At 40.8% G+C, this 21430-nt stretch overlaps 1 protein-coding gene across 4 annotated transcripts in view; it reads left to right on the top strand.

The window, feature by feature from the left end:
* The window catches only part of DNAJB6 (DnaJ heat shock protein family (Hsp40) member B6), a 112830-nt gene extending 91702 nt beyond the window's left edge, over positions 1 to 21128 (top strand). For 3 of the 4 annotated variants that reach the window (XM_074193258.1, XM_074193255.1, XM_074193257.1), the window contains exons 9-10: positions 11258 to 11521; positions 20893 to 21128. In XM_074193258.1, the coding sequence (XP_074049359.1) occupies positions 11258 to 11521; positions 20893 to 20975 (347 nt within the window). In that variant the 3' untranslated portion in view covers positions 20976 to 21128. The remainder of the gene's footprint in view (positions 1 to 11257; positions 11522 to 20892) is intronic. The other variant, XM_074193259.1, reaches the window with a different exon arrangement.
* Positions 21129 to 21430: the final 302 nt, after the last annotated feature.

The following is a 21430-nucleotide window of genomic DNA, read 5'->3' as shown; positions in this document are numbered from 1 at the left end:
TTGCATTTAGTCACCTCTGCAAGAGTTGGCCAAAAAAGGTAGACCAGGATCTCCCCCTTGTAGATGCAGTTTTACAAGAAGCTCTTCATCAGATTCCTGGACCTGTTTTGTTAAGCATTTTGTCTAAGCTACTGCAAACAGGTGAAGTCTCTAACAGCCAACAAACATCTTGAAAAGAATACTCCTTAGCAATATTGGGAGCAGTTTTACTTGCTTTGAGCTCTTCATATACAAGATTGCCCTCTGCTGGTAAATAACTCGGAAAAATAGTGTACAGGATAGTTTTTTTTTCCTCCATTCTTCACTGGAGGAGAAATCCACTCCTCTTCCTCCTCCGTGCCACCCTTCCCCCAACCAAAAAAAAATATCTCCAGAGCTTTTTTAAAGTGAATTTTTAGTGCCATACATACTTCAGCTTTGTGTTGTGAAATTCTGGTATAAGTGCAGCCACCGCCGTTTTCATTTATTTTTGTCAACTATTTCTAAATTACTTTTTAATCTGGTTCAGTTGCCCTCTGAAACCTATTTAATATCTCTGCTGTTGGGCAGTGGTCCGTTTTCTGCCCCTTCCCATCTTCCTTCTGATCGGATTGGGAAAGCCTAATTTTCATTTCCCCCAAAGCCTGAAAGTGGATGAGATGGAACAGCCAACCCCTGGGCTTAAACAAAAGAAGAAGCACTTCTGGCATGAGACTCCCTTCTCCACTGGGGATTTGGGGCAAACCCTGCTCCATTATCTAGCATGAGAGTTGATGGCTATAAGCAAAGCTGAGTTCCAATTTGAATATTACTTTTGCAGTTCATCCTTTCGTTAAGTGTGGGAGTGGCAAAAGGGGCCCCCGCCTTGTTCCCAGTTGATGCCTTACTTTACCTTGTCAACCTGCATGGCCATCCTTGGGAGAACACATGCCTGTATCTCTTCATTTTGGAACTTCTTAGCCCAGGGTATCTTGCTGGTGACTTTTGTTAGGTTCAGGCTATATGGATCTGGGCAGATTGAGAGTCCAGAGGTAAATAATTTGTTCTGTAATTGTGCATTATACTCCACTACTCCCACATAATAGATTAGAAAGCTAATATTCAGTTAAGTGTCCAATATAACCATTACCTGTGTACTTAAAATGGTTTTATGCCCATTACTGCTTTTCCCAAAAGGAGATCGAGTCTATAAGTGATTCTGTGAGAGGACTGGAAGGGCATTGAGGAACTGGTCTGCCCAGCCAAGAGCCTGATGCATGGTCCTCGTGTATCAGATGGCAGCTCCACGGGGCAGGCCAGGCACCGGTCTCCAGCCTTGCTGTTGTGTGGGTTTGTTTTTACAAATCTGGAGCCGGTGGACAGAGGGTTCACAGGACATTTTTTTTTTACTTTTAAGACACATTTTCTCTTCCCAGTAACCAACCAGTTGCTAAATACCTCAGATGCCTCAGTTTCCTCATTTATAAAATGCAGGGTTGCACCAGATAAGCTCTAAGGTCACTTCTAGATCAAAGTCCCCTACCTCCCCATCCACATTAATTTTCCAGGCTGGAGAAATAAAGGTGAGAGAAGGGCTTGGTTGTGCTCTAGTTTCAACCATGCAGAATAGCTTCCCTTAACTCTCTTACCAATCTGTCTTCCCCACCTCCAGTCTGGTCTTTGACCTTTTCAGAACTGAAGAACAGGTTTGGGAGGACAGAAGCAGCCTTAGGCAATGCCAAGATGGGGAATAACTTAACCTTGGCCATCCGTGTTTCTGAGTCCAGTCCCTCTATGTGGAGTTTGCTGAGTCATTTCAGGGTCATACCCAAAGTCGGTCCTTCCGTGGCCATCACTTTTTTTGGAGAGAGAAAATGAAGTTACAGGAGAACCCTGGGTGGGTTTACCCAGATCCCTTTGTCACTCACCTCTGAGTCTTTGCTTCCCAAGCTTCAAAAAAATCTGTAATACATAGGCTTCACCTGTGGACTTTGAAGTAAATGCTTCTGTGAGAGAAAGTAATTTCAGCCCTGACTCAGGGGCTGGCCAGCTAGCCGGACTTCTCTAAAGCTCCCTTTAAAAATCTAAGCTCTTCTTTCCATGTCCTAAAGAGGTTTCTTTTTACTGACTGTGTGCCCCTTTCTCAGTCTCATTTTCCTCAGCTGTAGAAGGGGATGATAATATAGATTTCAAAGGGTTTTTGTGAGGATCAAGTGAGTTCATAAAGTCTGCAAAGCCTTAAAGTGACTTAAAAATGTCAACTGTTATTATGATTATCCAAAGATGAGAGAAAATGACCAGATTTGAAAAATGGGGGATTTACACATTTCAGGATATAATGGCATTCCGGGACTGATCATCTCCAACAGCAGTCCAGGTGAAAGATGGCTCAGTTTAGTTAGTGGATTGCCTCAAGTTAGTAAGATCTGGGGTTCAACCCCAAGTTGACACTATCTGTGGGTCTCTGGGCTGTTGTAGAGCAGGTCTTCATTGGGTAAGGGCTTCTACTTGATAAGGGTTCCTTGCACACGTAAAATGACTGGTTTGGTTGCATGCCCTTCCACCCTTCCTCCCCACATCCCAACTATTGAATGTCTCAAGAGTTGTTGATAATTTGGGAAATTTTGGTGCTTGTGGTCCTGACACAATCAGTTGCTTCTTTTGAAAATGAGACGAGCCTTAGAGATTCTAGTCCAACACCCCCAACCCCTCAAAAACCAGAGGACAAAAGTAATGAAATGTTCCCCCGATCCCCTCAGATCACATTCCCTCACCCTGATTCCCTTTCCTTCCCCTGTAAGGTTTCAGGAAGCATTGGAAGCAATCCGCAGTCATGGGGAATTGGGAATGGGCCGGGCTCTTCTGAGCCTGTAGTGTGGCAGATGGCCAGGGCCTGTGGCTCTGTGACTCAAAACACAGATGCTTTCACTGTGTCAGAAAGTGGTCCAAACGAAAAGCTTCCTCGAGAGTGGGTGGCAGCAGGTGGGGAACGATTAGTGGGTAGCCACATCACACTCATTAAAAACAAATTTATAGTGTTCACGTTCTTAGATGCCCCTCTGGCCCAGCCCCCATCCATCTGTTGGCTAAAAGGTCATCAAGTCATAGACCTGTCCAGTGGCTGAAACTCCTGGGGTGGGCTTAGAGACTGTGTCCTGGACTTTTGTGGGGCTGTCGGCATTGTAGAACCTCACTTGACCCTGGAATGAACATTTTCCCTTGAATTTGCTTCTCAGAATCCTCTAAGGCAGCATCCAGGTACCACCTTCCCAAGAAACCTGACTTGATAGGTTTTTAGAGAAAGTATCTAGCCCCTGACTAACCAGGGCAATTCTTGATTGATTGATTGATTGATTAGCATGCTCTTCTTCATATTATCCTGTCTATGAGGGTATATGTTATATTTTGAGAGTATCATCTTTTTGAAGGCAGAAGTTGTTTTCTTGTTTGATTTGGTTCTCAGGGTCTAGTGATTCAATTTAACATACACATTAACAGGAGCAATACTGTACACTTTATATATAACATTTTAAAGTTTGTAAAGGGCTTTACAAATGTTATCTCCATTTTACAGATGAGGAAATTGGGATTGTGGGTGAATAAGTGGCTTACCTAAGGGTTGCATACCTAGAAAGCATCTGCAACAGGATTTGAACTCAGGACTTCCTGACAACTAGTTCAGTGTTCTGCCCACTGTGCTGTCTATGTTCAAGGCAGTACTTTAGGCATAGGGAATACAAAGACATGATTAAAATAGTCCCATCTTTTAAGGTACTTACTCTCTGCTGGGATGTGGGGAGATGGGATGCAAGACCACTCAAATGGATAATCTCTCGAAGAAGACTAAAAATTGAGAGGATAATAAAAATTTGAGTTGACAAAAAACTTAAAGATGAAAGTTGAAAGCTTATCTTTGCATGTAATTGGAAAAAATAAAATACATTTAAAAAAAAGAAAATGCTGGAAAAAAAGTTAAAAGGAACATGTTTATTAAGTGCTTATTGACTTTGTCCCCAGTGCTACCTACTGGATATTGGCATGAATGATAATAGCTTCTATTTGGATAGTGCTTTTAAGTTTACACAGATCTTCCCATAATCATCTTACTGTGAGCTAAACCATTACAAATGTTAATACCACATCAGGAAACCAAAGCTCAGATTGGCTAATTGGCTTGTATAAATTAAGGTATCTAGTAAATGGTAGAAATTATATTCAAATCTGACTTTTTAGTCTCCAAATTTAGAACTCATTCTGTTTTACTTCACAGTCCATCTGTGAATTAGGTATTGTAGTTTTGTAATAATGATTTCTAATGATGGGGCATGTATTTTTATTTTCTTTCAAAAAGTTTTTTTTTTTCTGCTCTTAACTTTTTTTCATCAGACCCTAATTTTACTTGGGAAATCATTCCTTTTATCCAGATCAGAGCAGAGTAATAAAATGCAATTTTCAATAGTAACAAAGCATTTTGGATTCTTAATCCTCATTTTTCAGTTGCCTTCCATTTCCTTCCTTAGGTTTGTCCATCCTGCCAGCCCAGTAAACATAGTTTGGAAATGTTGAATGGATAATGAAGTGAGATTGGTGATTTGTCCTTGATTTTCTACAGGATACTAGGAGTTAAATGTGATAAAAAGTTTTACCTATATAATATTTGTGAATCAGAGCCCAACAGACATAGTAAAGTGAAAAAAATTAATGCAGGTTCAATAGGAAAGCCCCAAAAGGTAGAATGTGTTCAAGGTGGAATGTGTATTTTTTTATTTTAAATTTTATTTAAGGCAATGGGGTTAAATGACTTGCCCACACACTTAGGCAATTATTAAGTTTCTGAGGTCAGATTTGAACTCAAGTCCTCCTGACTCTAGGGCTGGGTGTTGTCCACTGCACCACCCAACTGTCCCATGGAATGTGGTTTTGCTTAGTTGAATATTAAGTCTGCTTCTGAATTCAACAAACTGTTTGAAGTATCTGCTGAAACAAATAGTAGGGAAGACCCTTACAGAAAAAAATTCTGAAAAAAAAAAAAACTATGGAAGGATATTACTGGTGCATACCATACATTGATGGCTAGTATGGTAGATGAGAGAAATTCAAAACTCATCTTCTTAATGCTTATTGGGCTGGAAATGATAATGAAAATTTTAAAGAGGCTGTGGCACATAGGTGGGAGTGTAAGGAAGAAGGATATCAGGAAACAATCCATGTGAAGAAGTCAGTAGTGGGATTTCTAGTGTGGTGGCTACAACATAGTTAATTGTAGGCAATCCAAAAAAACCAGAGTAATCTTGGATTAATAGGTGTACTTTATCTAGAATGAAGGAAGTCATGATAACCTTGCTGAACCCTTCCAGTCCAGACTGTCTGGAAATATTGTGTCCAAATCTGAAAATCACTTTTAATGGGATTAGTGATAAATTGAAGCACATGGAGAGAAGGAGTGACCAAGATGGTGTCTAGAAACCATATCATAAGAAGCTCATTCAAAGGAAATGGAAATATTTTGCCTGAAGAAGAGATACTTTAAAGGAGAAAAGATACTCAGTCTTCAGGTATTTGAAGGATTTTAATGGGGGGGGGGATTAGATTTATTTATTCTATTTAACTATAAAGGACAGGACCGGGATCAGTCATTAGAAATTATAGGAAGTAGTTTCTTTGAGTCAGCATAAAGAAAAGAAAGACTTGCAGATAATTAAAGAAAATCTGACAGTGGGGTGGTCTGACTAGTTGTAGTGATTTCCAGATCAACTTTAGGTGTTGTTCAGGTATCGCTTTTAGTGATTGCAGTATAAGATGCTTCATGATTTGAATAGGGGTTGGATTAGATTGCCTTTGAGATCACTTTTTAGCTCTCTAAGATTTTATGTGGGTGTATAATTGATATATGTATAGCTCACCTTTTCATTGGGTAGGGGAGGGACTGGAGGAGAGAGTTTGAAACTCATAATTTAAAAAAAAGTATTAAAAGTAAATAATAAATTAAAAACTAAAAGTGAAGGGAAAAAAGATTTCATGCAGAAGTGACAGCTTAGAAACATTTAGTGATATATGTACTGAAAGTCACATTCAAAATGCTTTTTTTTTTAACAATGACTATGGGTTCACCCTCTTAGTATTGTAGATTTGGAGCAAGAAGGGGTCCTAAAGGTCATTTTATCCAGCTTTCTTATTTTAAATAAGGAGACTGAACAATAATCAAAGAGAACCATCCATATCCGAGAAGGAACTTTGGAGGTTAAATGCAGACCAAAGTTTACTGTTTTCAATTTTTAAAAGTTCTTATGTATTGTCATTTTTTCCTATAATGTTTTTTCTTCCATTTGGATTTGATTCTTTCACACAATCAATATTGATCTATGTTTAGTTATGGTTATACATATAAACCACATAAGAATGCTTTGTATGGGGGGGAGAAGGGAGGGAGGGAGGGAAAAATATAAAACTCAAAACCTTGCAAAAAAAAAATGATCGGTGAAAGCTAAGGAGACAGTCTTAGAATTAAGTAAAATGAATTGACCAGACTCCAAGCCCTCTGATTTCCCATCCTTCATTCATTTTCCTCCACTGGTTGATCTCAGGGTGACACAGCATAGTGAGTAGAAATACCCTTGACTATGGTGCCGGTTCTTGTGGCTGTGTCAACCCAATTCTGCAGTCAGCCTCGTGGAGAACATTGCTTCTGTTTCCTAGTACTGAAAGTATCTTGAAATACTTTCTCTGTATTACTCTCAAAAGGCAAAATGTCACATAGCGAAAAGCTTTAAAAACTGCTAAATCTTACACATTAATAAGTATATTTTAAATTTATGTACTTACGTGAGTCCATGAGCTCCTCACATGTCTGACTTGGCTTGGGTGTGGTTCTGCCCAAAGGCAGGAAGGTAGACTAGTTAATTTTCAAACATTCCAGTTCCAGGATCCATACCCTATATATTTTTTTTTTTGAAGTGGGAAAACCTTTTCCTTACCAAGGTAGAAAGAAGCTAAATGGTTGGCTAGGGGTTACATGTTTGAAGCCAAAGGGGGTTTGTCTTTGGGTGTCTGTGATTAGCAACTCTGTTCTGTTATGTTGACTGGCAACGGACTCATTTCAGGTAAACCACATAGATCAAAGGACTCAGCCAGGTGAGCCTGCAGAAACCTGGTCACCAAAATCCCCTTCCTACCTTGTCTCTGGTTCAGTTTCACAATGAGGGGTTTTTTGAGGGTTTTTTCACCAGGATGTGCCTAATGTACCATCATCCTTTTCTGTATATTTTCCCCACTCCCTTTCACAAGGAAGTAGACAAGAAATCCAGGTTAGCACTTTTGTTTGCTGTCTGTGTTCAATATTAGACTTTACCTCACCCTGCAGGCAGAACATTTTGGAATTTTACAGCTTGCTGCATCATACCACAGAAACCCCAGAGGAGGGAAAACCAGTTTCTAGTTGCCAGCTCAGCTTTAGTGGGGGAAACTCCTCCTTCGGCTGAATCATTTGGAGATTCTGAGCTCTGACCAGTTTTTCCCTTAACCCAGTTAGGTTTTGTCTTGTCAAAGATTCAAATTTCTGCCATATTTCTTTGAAGCCATTGACTAGTCCTATTATCAGGCCTTTGCTTCGTTTTGTTTTTTTAACCTGTAATTATACAGAATCTAAGAATTTGAGAGGTAGAAGAGACCATCTTGTTTTAGAAACATGGAAATTAAGGACCTGAGAATGAAGTGATTCTTCTTTTATTAGGTAGAATCTACTCTTATCAGAAATCAGTCTTACTACTTTAAGTCAAATCAAAAGTTTTCTTAGTTTACTAGGTGCATATTGGACTGGGAGTTAGATCTGGGTTCCAGGAGCAGGACTGTCACTAACTAGTAGTGAGTCCATTAGGGAAGTCATTTCTTTCCTCTGGGATTTGATTTCCTCATCACTACAGCGAATGGGACATTAGACTATCCGAGGCTAATCTCTACTGTCCTTCCAGCCCTAAATGTTGTAATATTCACAGCGGAAAGGGCATTATGCTAGGTTGGTTTTTGCCAACAAGAATTCTGATGAACTATCCTGTAGCAAATGTAATAAATGTAGATTTAAAGGGCTGGGATTTCACATTCCACCTTGTATGATTGTGAGCATATCACAACCTCCTTGAAAAAGGAGTTTTGATTAGATGACTTCGCAGGTTCCTTCCAGCTTTGTATCACAGACTCTGTGATTTTTAAAATCAAAAATTTTCATGTTTCAATTTGTAATCACATGCTATGAATGGGAGAATTGATTGCCCAATTGCTCCTGTCTGGCCTCTTGGTGTATGGATAGGGCAGTTGCAGAGCCAAAGGACTCCAGTATTCATACCTACAAGAGTAACAGTTCTATGTCTTTTGGGAGAAGAGGAGAGCTTGGGTGGGAAGATAGGGGTATGTGGAGGCTGTCTCACATAAAGAATACAAAATGAAATCTTGAGACTGCGCTTGTGAAATCACCATCTTAGGAAGTGCTGTGTAAACAAACCGGTATTATTGACTTAAATTATTGTCTGTTTAGAGGGATTTTATAAAGGAGATGAATGAAGGGGAGTGACTAGGTGATGACTAGACCTGGAATTCCCTTAAGTGAAAAAAGAATTGCATGCCCATCCTCACTGTCCTCACAATCAAATTTGAGGCTAAAATTCCTAAATTTCAGCTTAGTGATGAAATCATTTCATAAAATCCCAGAAGATTCATTATAGCCTATACTCATTTATCTCTGATACCAGAGGGAAGAGACTTTCAACCATTCCCCACTATGGGAAATGAGAAAGTCCAGAAAACATTTTGTTATTACCAGATTTCATTTATTATTATTATTTGCTACAGGATAGTTCATCAGAACTCTTGTTGGCAAAAAAAAAAACTAGCATAAATTTAGCCAATGATTTTTTTTAGATTTTTTTGCAAGGCAATGGGGTTAAATGGCTTGCCCAAGGCCACACAGCTAGGTAATTATTAAGTGTCTGAGGCCGGATTTGAACTCAGGTCCTCCTGATGACTCCAGGGCCGGTGCTCCATCCACTGCACCACCTAGCCGCCCCTAGCCAATTATATTTTAGTCATGTTTCAGAGAACTTGTTGGCCTCTGAAATCCCATCCAACTCAGGAATCTTGATGAAAATGGAAAGACAGTCTTTTCCAAAGGCCTGTAAATTTAGAACTTAAAATTTTAAACCCAAGTCTTTATACCTAGATTCAATGGTGAAGGACAAAAAACTAAAGACTTCTTATCCATGTGAGTCCCATCATGGAAACTCAAAATATCTTCTTTTTATTAGCTTCTGGAACCAAGGATGGACGACAGCACAATGGTCAGGATGACAAGGGGGTGATTGATCTTGCAGGGGAACATAGTCGGGAATGCTTCTTAGAACACGTTGTAATCCCATAAAATCACACTCCGTGGTCCGTTGGTATTTATCTTGTGATACAGTGATGAGTGACTATGCCAAGCTTTGTACTCCTAAGTATCCTGACCTTGTTTGTCTTTTAGAAGACCATGACATCAGGGAGGTGATGCCATGACAAGCACATGGATGGTGGGAGGGGCACCAGCCTCACTTTCTCCTCTAGTGCCATCTGGGTCATAGATCAGGACGACTAGAGATGACCCTTCTAAAATTTATTTTATTTATTAAGCCCGGTATGGCTCAGCACTATGCTAAGAGATACAGGGAATGCCAAAAAGTTCCTGCTTTCAAGGAGGTCACAATCTTAATGGAGGGATGAGACAACAAGCAAACAACTTTATATACACAAAATGTAGTTGGGACAAAGGGGGGGGCAGTCTCAGGGGGAAGGCATCAAAAATTAAGGAGGATTAAAGGACTAGCAAAAGTTGGGATTTTTAGCTGAGACTTGATGGAAGAGAAGGAGATGAAGCGGGGGGAAAGCATTCCAAGCGTGGACAGCTACAGAATATGCTCAGTTGGACAATGGAGCAACACAGTGAATTATTGGATTATTAAATTATGAATGGATTTCTTCCAGATCTCATTTATGCCTCTGTCATCTGACAAAAGTCCAGTCTAAGCAGTTTGGGAGAATTTAAATTGAAATCATTCTGCAACTACTCACAGTCAGTCCCATATTTTGTTTTTACTAACCACCCAGCATTCAAAGTTTTTTCCCCCACTCTCATTTTAGAAAAACTATTTTAAAAAAAAAGACACAACTTAGCAAAATAAGTCAGAAATGTCTACTTCCTGAATGATAAGTCTTCATATTCCAAGGGAGGAGGTGGCAGAGAGACTCAGATGTTCAGTGCAAATACGGTTGGAATCTCTGAAAAAACACTGCTTCCCTTTTGGAATCATTCAGGAAGGAGATGGTGGAATTTTGTTAACTGTTCCATTAGGTCACCATCTCTATCACGGTATAGCTTCATGTTAGGTGAGGGATTGTTGGTGGCAAGTACCTTCAGGCCTCAGCAGCTTCTTGCACTGATTCTAGAGGAAAAAGCTTTCTGGAAATGAAATCTTTAACTCAATCTCTTGCCTTTTCTTTTTTCCCTGCATGGTGAGGGTTGAATTTGTTTAGGGCAGTCTGCCTCAGAAACAAGGTTTTTCTTAACTTTTTTTTTTTAGATTAGATTGTATTTTACAATTGCATGTGACGTATTTCCATATTAGCCGTGTTGTAAAAGAAGAATTAGAACGTGAGAAAGAAAGAAAAAAAAATAAAAAAAACTTTTTAAAAATGTAAATATAATATACTTTGCTCTTCATCAAAGGTTTTTCTTTGGATGTTGGTGGCATTTTCCAGAACAGATTTCACAAGATTACCTTGGTCACTGAACTGCTGAGAGGGTCTTCATCCATCCTCATCATCTCATGATGTTGGTGTTACTGTGTACACTTCACTCAGCATCAGTTCATGCAAGTTTTTTTAGGCTTTTCTGAAGTCTGGTCACTTAGGATTCTTTAAAAATCTTGAACAAGATCGCTCTAGAGAATGGTTTGGTCTGTTGAACTTGCAGTAGCGAGACCATTAGACAAATCAGTGACAGGAATGTCCAGGATTGAGTTTTCATGGCACATCCACGTCGTACTTCTTCCTGAACCGAAATGAGAAGTCGATGGGATTGTGAATAATGAAAGATAGCTCTTTCTAATTTCTAATTGGAAAGGGCCATGGCCAAGCTTTTTGCTTCAAAATTTTCAAAGCAAACATTAGGTATCTTGTTCTTTCTTGGGATTAAAGGGTGAACCATGTAGCATGCTCTTGGCTGCCATTTTCTAAAATACCTTGCTTATGTCCCTTTTGCATTTGTACCCTCTTTCAGGTGTGGAAGATGAAGCTGCCTTTGCAGAGGAGTGCAGCCGCAGAGGACAGACTGCCCTGCCTTTCCAGAACAGTGCCCGGTCTCAGAAGATGAATCGGCCTGCTTCCTCCAAACCTCAAAGCATTTCTGAGGATGAGGAGCAGGATAAACCTCGGGTCAGCACCTGGGAGTCCCCCGTACTCATAGCAGGTGTGGAAAAAGAGGTTGATAAGAAAGCCCCTTCTCTTCCTTCCCCCAAACCAAAACAACCTACCACTGTTACTGGTAAGAAGCAGACCATCCTCCCAGAGTCCCCTACCTGTGAAAATGAGAAAAAGGCTGGCATAGAGCCTCCCCCAAAAGAGGAAAACCCTCGGTCAGACCAAAACGACAAGGACAAGGACAAGGATAAGGATGACACCAAGTGCTGCTGTGTTCTGACCTGAGCTGGCAGAGCATGCCTGGGGCTTGGGGGGATTTTAGGGGAGATGCCCCCATGGGCAAAGCAGCAGAGTACTAGGTGGCAGGCTTTAGGTTTCCAACTCAGGAGACAGACATCCTTTCAAGTAACTCCTAATCTCCCAACCTCCAAGTTCCCCCCACCCCTTCTAAACCAGGGGGGTGCTGTATGGTTCCTTTTGTGTGTGTGAAGTGTATTGTGCCTCCAGGACAGAAGGTGCTAGATATAATGGCAAGGGGCTGCTTCCTTTTAAACACCCCAGCCCCAGCCTACAACAGCTAATAATAACTGAATTCTCTGGTTCTGACTAACTCATCCCTGATACACATGCTGGGCCCATAACCCAGAACTATGGAAATGGAAGAGGATTCTTGTGTTTCAGGCATGTTTCACATTGAAGGTCTGGTGGGCTCCATACAGGTAGAGCAGGTAGAGAACTCTGTAAATACGAAAAAACACTCTCGTGCCTTTTCCTGGTGTTAGTAATAAGCTAGAGGATACATACCCTCGTGCCCTAGTAAAGTGGGAAGTCTCTTAAGTGCCAAAGATGTGTTGCATCTATTTCCTCTCCACGGTCGCTGTAGCAGTCATCCTGTTCTCTTCAACCCCATCTTTCCCCTCAGTTCCCCACACTCCCCTGCAGAAAGGATTGTGCTAAGCTGAATGCTCTTTCATGAGTGAACATGAAGCCTGAGATTGTGTATGTGGCTGTCTGTATGTCTGTGTATGTGTGTGTGTGTCCCAGTTGAAGTCTGCAGCTGTTACTGAACCCACTTGCCCCTTCAACCCCCCTCAGGTGCACAGCACCTCCCCATCCCTGGACACGTGTACTTTGGAAGCCAGAAAGGATGGCCAACAGAATATCACCAAAAATGGTCTAGTAGTAAGAGAGCTAGATGTGAAGTCAGACGTGGGTCCTTGTTTTAACTTTGCTCTTTTTTAGCCTGTGTGACCTGGGACAACTCACTTAACCTTCCCTGGCCCCAGTTTAGTCATCTGTAAAATGAAGGAGTCAAATAATCGGGCCTCTTAGGGCTCCTTCCAGATCCAGTCCTGGGATCTCCTAATCATCAATTAAGGAGGAATTTGTGATCTAAGATTTAGAATTTCAAAGCTGTCCATGGAGAGGGCAAATTGGTTCCATCTTGGCCAATTATAGTCATGGTTAACGACAGCTGCCTCTACCTTTATCCCTCCACCGCTAACCCATTAGGAGTTGATGGGGTCTAGATGCAGACATAGGCTTGGTGTGCATGTGTGCATAAGGGTGTGTCACCAACCAACTGAATCTCAGTATTCCCAAAACTGAGCATAAATGATCATTTTGCATTGTCCACGCCTCTTCTTGCCCTTTGTTCATAAATTTAGGTAAGTGAGAGAGTTAGTCATCTTGAGATCACATGGCCACACGAGTCTATTGTGGAGGTATGCTGATAAAATGCCCTCTGTTCAGTTTGCTTAAGGTGGGAGCTCAGACTTTGCTCACAGAAAAAAAGAAGCATTAACATGTCTTGTGGGAGAATCTTTTTCCAGATTTATTCCCCTTCTCCTCCAGTCCCCCAGTGTTCAATAGTAAGAATTTGAGGGGAAGATCTTCTACTTTTTAAAAGGAAACGATCAAAAGCTCTGATCTGGGAAACAAGGGATTATGTTCTTGTCCCTGCTGTTTGGAGGACTTCATTTTATAAAGAACCTTAAGTCTCTTGAGGTTCTCATGCCCCCATGATAAAACAGGGTACCATACTTTGATGTTTATGAAATGGGAAAACAACATGATGGACAAATGGGAGAAGAGCCCTGCATTCCATTACTGGCTCACCTTCTAATTACAAGGCCAACCTTGGACAAGCCATTGAACTTACCTCTGTTTTCTCACCTATGGGCTTAGTTAACTGATGAAGGTCTTTTCTGTCTCCAAACCTATGATTTTAGACCCTCTAATTCAAACGAAAAGATAGTAAATGATCCCAGTCATGCTCTGGCCTGGTTAAAAACAAAAAGAATGAGAACAAAGGAGGTGGACCCCACTCTGCAAATGTTATTTGGGTGACCTTGGGCCAGTCACTTTGTTTCCTCATCTGTAAAAAAGGCCTAGATGAGCCCTTCAGGAAATTTAAATTCCCTGGTCCTGTGACCCACTTCCTCCACCTGGAGTCAAGAGTTCTCTAATGAAGCTTTCATCGGGTTGGGCGCAACCACCAACGGCAATGCACAAACCAAACTAGCTTCTAGATGGAGAGTTGCCAGCAAAAGCAGATGGGTAATTTAGAGGCATCAGCCCTTTCCTGTGTAATTGGATGAAAAATCGAGGCAATTGGGGAGCATGTGTGAATGCAGAATAAATTCAGTTCTAAATTGAATGGGTTTAGAAACTTTCCCGAGTTGGTAACTGGCTGGGGAGGGTTCGGGAAGAAGGAGGAGGTGATGTTTTTGGAAGCTGGGCTGAAATTGTGTAGCATGGGCATACTGGACAAAGGCATGGGGATCTGGAGCAAATACCTTTGGTCATTGACTAGCCAGATCCTATGGAGAATTTGGTGTACACTCTGAAGTTCTCTTTAATAATTTGAAGAACTGCCTCACTTAGGCAGGCCTCTGGTCAGAAAGGAGTTAATCTTTAATAAAAGTATCTGCTACACTAGAAAGGGACTGTGCATTTACAAAATGAGAGCCAGGCGCATCTGACGCTATTTTACAAAGATTATCTCATTTAATCCTCACAACAAACTCTGATCTATTGTCCCTGTTTTACAGTTGAGGAAACTTGAGACTGAGATTTGTCCAGGGTCCTATGGCCAATAGGCTTCTGAGGAGGAACTTGAATTTTGGATCTTCCTGACTTCAGGTCTAGTTCTGTATTCACTATGCCATCAGCTGTCTGAACCCTCAGTCACCAATGGGGCAGAAATAGGTTAAATAACCATTTCCTTCTTGATTTCATTGCTTTTTCAAAATTCTGCCATTGGTAGTACAGTAGTGTTGAACGTACAAGTTTAATCCCCTCCCTCCAGTGTGTTGGTTTTCTCATCATTTTAAATCCTCTCCTGATCAGTCTTTTCCTTGTTGAGTGAGATGGCAATGCTTTGTTTTCCAACTCTTAGCTTTCCATGGGCAGGGAGAAGGGGGGGGTGCCCTTGATGTGTCTCTTTCCTCTACCAATTAAGATGACACTTTAATTGATGGGTAATGACCTCCCCACCTCAAAATTCCCCTATTATAACCAGCCTTGGGGTGAAGATCTTTTGTGGCCTCTCTGCCTACAACTTGTGCTCAGTTGATAAGACCTTGAAAACCCTTGGGTTCTCCATATCACATCAAAGACTCAAAAAAGGACTTTAGTGGAGGGTGTTTAAGAAATACTTTATTTCAATTTCATATTAATTTGTTCTCACTTGATCAAACAATTTCTTGGGAAGTATTTCGTTTTCCATTGTGAAAATCTCATTGGGGAAAGAGTATGCCTTTGAAGGGAGCTTTTTTTTATATAGAGACCTGAAATTTGTTAAAACTTAGATATTAGGTCCTGAAAAGTGATGTAAGAGGGGTCTAAAGAATTCCCTAAGAGAAAAGTACAGGTATGTTCATGCTTCAGCAATTTGATGACTAGGAGTTAAGCAAGACAACTTTGATATCAGAGTTCATATCACCCAGCCTAATAGGATACCCAGAAATCTGACTGTGAAATCATTTAACTATTCAGCACATGTATGTATGTATGTATGTATGTATAATATGCACTCGTAAAAGTCTCTCACTTGTGATCCATTATTCTGTGTTTTAAATGTTGCTGTGTTCTCATGAAAAATCACAGTTTAGCTAGTACCAGTTAATTTCCTCGAGGATGAAAATCAAAGGACTCTTATAAAGAATTCTTTTGTAAGTCCTGCTTTGGCTTCTGGTTGAAGGGAGAATTTTATTGTGCCAATAGTATGGACTATGTTGTAAAGATGATAGAATGATACAGCCCAGTGTAGTTTTGACCCATTGGTCCTTTGCCTTGTTGCCGACTATATTATTTTACATTTAATCTCCATTTGAAACTTTAAAATTCAGCTGCATTGTTCCAAATGGCCAAAGTGATTGTGTTACTTAAAACTTAATAGCTTATCTTGGAAAGGGAATTCATTTCACAGAGCACATATCATGGAGAGGAATGAACTTTGGCTTCATTGGATTCTGACAAATCCCAACTATGTTTCAGGTCTTTGGAGGAAAAGAGAACCTTATAAAGGAAGTCTCTTGAGTCCTTTGGAAAATGAATGTGGTTGAGAAGTTTTCATATTGAAAAGGGTTGTGTGCTTTTTTTATTTTTATTTTTATTTTTTAAAGAAACCACTTAACTTGCCCATGAATGCTGCTGAGTGTTTTCTGTTATTGTGATGATCAACACTGCATTTAGCATGGAGCTTGTCAAACTAATCATTCATAGTTAACCTCACTTTCAGCTTGTCTTCCTCAAAACCATTCCTCTTAATACAACTAGATTAACATCTGTGAATTTGATTATTTCTAGTTTTCAGCTAAGAGTTAAAGCCTTTAAAAAATCCACAAAGAAAACTTCCATGAAAGCTGGATCCCTTACTAGTTTGTTAAAAAAAATTTTAATTAGAGCATTAGAGTATTATGGGTACAGTTTGCAATTTAAGCCTCTCCTCCTGCTTCCTCTACCTCTCTCTTGACCCTCCACAAGGTAGAGAAAGTGTGCCAAACTAAACCTTAGGGAAGATAACCTTTTATCAGTAAGTGTTTAAGCTGGCTTCTCCCAAGGCATCATGGTGGTAGAAGACCTGGGTTTGTAGTCTCTTTTCTCTGTGTCCTTTAAAATACTCCAGTGGAGTTTGAAAGGGGTGGAATGTAAAAACTTTATAGTGGGATTTGGTTGTTATAAACTCAGATTACAGAGGTGGTTTAATGTATGCAATAAGTTTTATTCTTTTAAGCAATTGAAGAGAAAACTTAGACTGAGCAGAATGTGAACAAGATGTGAATGTATGGGAGGAGGGGTGGAAATGCCCCAGTAGTACATTTTTCCAGCTTCTTTTTGTTGGCTATGTGTAGATTATGTGCTTGTGAAGGGAGTGAGAAGCTAGTGATGCCATACAAGCTAGTAATGCCAACCTGAAGGGCTGGTACAGTGAAGAGAGTCTGGGGAGAGCTTAGGTTGGTGTCTCATTTCTGATACCAACTTCCTAATGTGACTGTGAGCAAGTTGATTCAACTCCCTGAGCCTCAGTTTACTCATCTATAAAATGATGGGATTTGATAATGTAGATTTCTTCTAGCCCTTGATCTATGATCCTTTAAAGTTCCTAGTGTTCTAGTATCTGAAATCCTCCCCTTAACAATATGGGGGAGCTAGGTGGGGTACAGTGGATACAAGTGACTTGGACTCAGGAAGATCTGAGTTCAGCTATATCCTCAGATATTAATTGTGACCCTGGGCATAGTTATTTGCTTTAGGTTTCTCATCTGTAAAATTAGTTGGAGAAGAAAATGGCAAACCACTTCAGCATCTCTACCAAGAAAACTCCAAATGGAGACCTGCCCCCTTTTTGCAAGTGATCTTCTACCTACTTGATAGATGCCATTTTTCTTTTTTTCCTAGCTTCCTGCCAGCTCTTTCCCCGACCCTTCAAGTTTTGCCCCCACTTGGATGCAAATGGCCCCATGGCCTTTTTCATGGAGGTTAATTCACTTGATGCCAGTTTTGCTTCCAATGTCTGCCAAGCCTTCTCCAACCATTTAGTTGTCATATTTGCATTGAGAATTGACAACTGAAGGTAGTGGATGACTGAGGCATTATGCCTCCTTTCCTAGTCACTGGGATGATATAGGAGTATTTTTTTTTGTTTTAATTTCCTTGAAGCTCCAAGTGCCACAACCTTAGTGAAAAATAAATGAAATTTCTTGAGAATCTGTCAATTAATGGTAGATTAAGTAGTTGCATTTTTTGTTTGCTTGTTTTGTTTTTGCCATTGTATGTAAATTTGAATCTGCTGGAGTAAAGCCATCCTCATTTCCATCTTTTTCCCCTTTAAATTGGAGCCAAAATAAGTCAGAAAGCCAAGGGATGCAGTCATTTAACATCTCCATTTCTCTTCTGTTTCTTGATATTAGCCTTAATTCATTGAGCCCCTAGTTAACTATGTGTAGGATTTTTTACTCTAATCTATTAGAAGTCCTTTGTATCCTTAGCTTGTCGTTTTGATAAATTTCATTTCTTCATGTTTCATGACCCAGAACAAAGTGACAGATTAAGACTCTAAACTAATACCCCCAAATGTGCCTCCCTTGATGACAGCTCCTTTCCACAGGTACTAACCATTTTAAATAAACATTTTCTATATCCATTAAAGGGCCTAGTTTACACCCTTGAGGGCCTTTAGTTCATTGGTATTTTTTCCCCCCAGTAAGAATCCAGGACCTAATATCTAGTAAGATTTTGTCGCCCCCCCCCCCAGAAGCCTAAGGGGAAAAAATAGAAAGGTTCAAGCTGAATTTACGTACATTCAGCATTTGCACATTTGGTACTCAACTGATGATTTTTGCTACTTGAACTGTATCTTTTCTTGCCCTTCTCTTCCCCCCCATCACCCCAACTGATCTAATTCCCACATATCCCAGAACCAGGGTAAGTTTGAGATAACTTGGGGTTCCCAGACCACCTTAGATGATAATGTCCTTGGATACTTTTAAGGTCACTTTTATGAAAACAACAATGTGGAGAATAAGTAGTAAAATTATTAACAAATCCCCTTTTTTGATATAACTGAGGCTCAAAGAGAGTGTGACTTGATCATGGTCACAGAAGAAGAAAAGTCAGGACTGGAATCAGGACCCTGGGTTCCTGAATTAGGTTAAAGCTAGACCAGAAATGAAGAAAAAAATTATTTGTTCTGTGCCTACCCAGTGTCAGGCCATTTGGGGATATGAAAACAAAAGACAGTCCCTGCCTCAGGGATCTTATGTTCTTTCCAATTGGAGAAGACTATACACATAAGGGAGCTGAAAGGAGTAACAGTACTAAAACAGTTTTGAAGTCTAGTGTAGACTTCTTAGGACTTTCAGGTAGAAACCCCCAAAGGGTGGGAGAGGCTGCCACAAGGAAGGACTTCTTAGATTGGTTGAGCAGGGGAGCTAAACCAAAGCAAAAATTTGTTCTCTGTCATGATGGTAAGTGAATTAGGCAAAACTTGCTTCATGCTATGATGTCCGCTTCATAACGTGCTTCTGGAATGACTGGGATGTAAATTTAAGAGGACTGGAATCATCCGTCTCCACTCCATTTCCATGGCCCACATAGGACGAGCTGAGGGACCAACGCTTTCTTTCCCAAACAAGCTCTCTGCCTCAGCTAGTTCTGCCGTCCATCCTTATTTGTGGGAGGAGATCAACCCAGATCGGCTCTCAATCTTGGAATGAACCAACTGCAGGCAAAGCTTTGGCATTTAGTCTCCATCTACTCCTGACCAAGCAATGGTGGGATCTTGGTAGGGAAGTGGAAAGAAAATTCCCTTCATTTTCAGACTCATGGGGATCTCCAAAGAAACCCCTTGGCCTATTGAATAGTCAGAATATTTTTCGAGCCATCTTTTCATTGTGCTGTGGAAAGGACCATGTGGAGAGTTTTGAATTTTTTTCAGAATTCTAAGTGGCCCCAATAAAATAAGGTACGGCAACAGCATAAAATTGGATGGGAGTAGATCCTGTCCTGAAGATTGTTGTTTTATACTTAGAGTATCGCTTCTGAAGACTAACCCCAATGTGGAGAGTGAAGGAAGTATAATCAATAATTCGGAATGTTGAGCCCCGGATAAGCTGACTATTTAGGAGGCTACTGGTTGGTCTTAAGTAAAAAACTTAAACCTCAACCAAGGCTGTAAGCCAAGTGGATAGATAACTTGTATTTAACCTGGAAAAGCCAACTTCAGCAAGCTGTGGTGCAGAAATAATTAGGTGGATGTCCTGTGTTGGTCTTTAGTCATAAGAAAGATGCCTCAGCCTTAGGTTGTGAGATGGGGGGGTCTCTGCAGCCTCATTCCCGCCCCCCAAACTAAAACGAACCAAAAGTTAAGTGATATAGGATCACTCTTAATTGAGCATTCATTCTCAAGACATTCTGTATCATTCCACTTTTAGAGGTTGGTTGTGAAAATTGATGGTCCATCGACTTCAGCCATCTGGAATCTAGTATTTATTACATTTTAATGGGGGGTTACTTCTGTTTTTGTGTTATATATCAGTGGATCCAGAGACCTTTGCTTTGTAAAGTGCAGGCTTGTAGTGGCTCTGTGTTAATACTGGTTTTACATGTCTACGAGAAATTCAGATGGAATTATTGCTCTTTAGCATGAGTCCTATCCATTTGCCAAACCCTATTTTTCAACCTCTGCACATTTTCCATCTTCCAGAGTGACCACAGGATGCAGGCCAGTGTGCCTTGACCCTTTGACTAGAATAAGTGCATGTGACCATGTTGTCCAGAACCAAAACATCTCTTCTTTGGCTTGTAGGCAGGCAGCTCCTGACTTGGAACATGGTAGACTAGGAAAGTGAAGGATTCTAGCTCTAATGGAAAACATCCTAAGGCCACAAAATCAGTTTGGTCTTCTGCAAACCTTGGAGAAATAACATATCAGGTTACCAGGGAGGTGGTTGAAGTTCCCCAGATTTGAAGAAGAGGATAGGAGAATTGATAGGAGATAGAGATGGATTAATAGGTAGCCTCTTTGTCAAATACTGAAGGACTTTGAAGATCTCTGCATGGTTTCTTCTGGATGTTAAGAGGTTTTCTTCAATCTATATTTTTTTTAAAAAATCTGAATTAGGTTTGCTTTAGATGCAGTTGGATTGATCAAGGGAACCTCCTGGTCTGCTGCCCGGTATATGGGCTCTGACTCCATTGGGAGGGACTCATTCATATCCCCTGGTCATGCAGACATAAGGACCCAGCAAGGGGCCAGTGCATGCATCCTTCCCTGCAGAGTCAAAGGGTCCTAGCTCATCCTCCCCACACCCCTCCACAGGGGCTTCCCCAGATCACCCCAGTGTCCATAGGTTTTAAAGGTGGTCATTTTGCAAGCAAAGATGCCCATTTGTATGTGTGTTTTAAGTGGGGTTTATAGAACTTATTTGCCTCTTAAAGAGGAAATGCAGTTAATATCTGAACAGTGTTTGACAAGCCATATCTCCTCAGGACACAAAGAAGGTGGCAAGAGGAAGAAACAGAAACAAAGAGAAGAGCAGAAGAAGAAGAAGTCGACCAAAGGGAACCATTAGATCGGACTTGTCAGACGCACCAGTACCTTCTCATCACCTGATCCTATAACATTTGAACACATCTCTGTGTGTGTGTATTGTTTTGGTTGTACACATTGTTAGGCAGAAGACAGCTCGTGTTTTAATATTGTACTAAAATTGCACTATCACGGTTTCTCTTGAGACTACAGACATTTTCATAACGGGTTGTCAGGTATTAGGCAGGTGAGAAGACTGCCAGGTTAGTGATTGGTGGTTTGGTGATGTGTGATGTGTTGGCGATTTGGAAGATTGTAGATGTTTTTACCTTGTGTCCTTCCCCCGAGGGGGGCAAAGTGCCACCCTCGCCAGGGTTTTCCTCGGAGTCCTCCTGTTACATGTCCATCTCATTCTTTTCATCCATACAATTCTCATACAGATGGCTGCACCAGAACCCTGCTAGCCCAGGTCCTGATGAACCTAACCAGTGGCAGGTA

Source organism: Macrotis lagotis, chromosome 7 (assembly GCF_037893015.1).
Source record: "Macrotis lagotis isolate mMagLag1 chromosome 7, bilby.v1.9.chrom.fasta, whole genome shotgun sequence".
NCBI lineage: Eukaryota > Metazoa > Chordata > Mammalia > Peramelemorphia > Peramelidae > Macrotis > Macrotis lagotis.
This window is presented reverse-complemented; position numbering and strand designations above follow the sequence as displayed.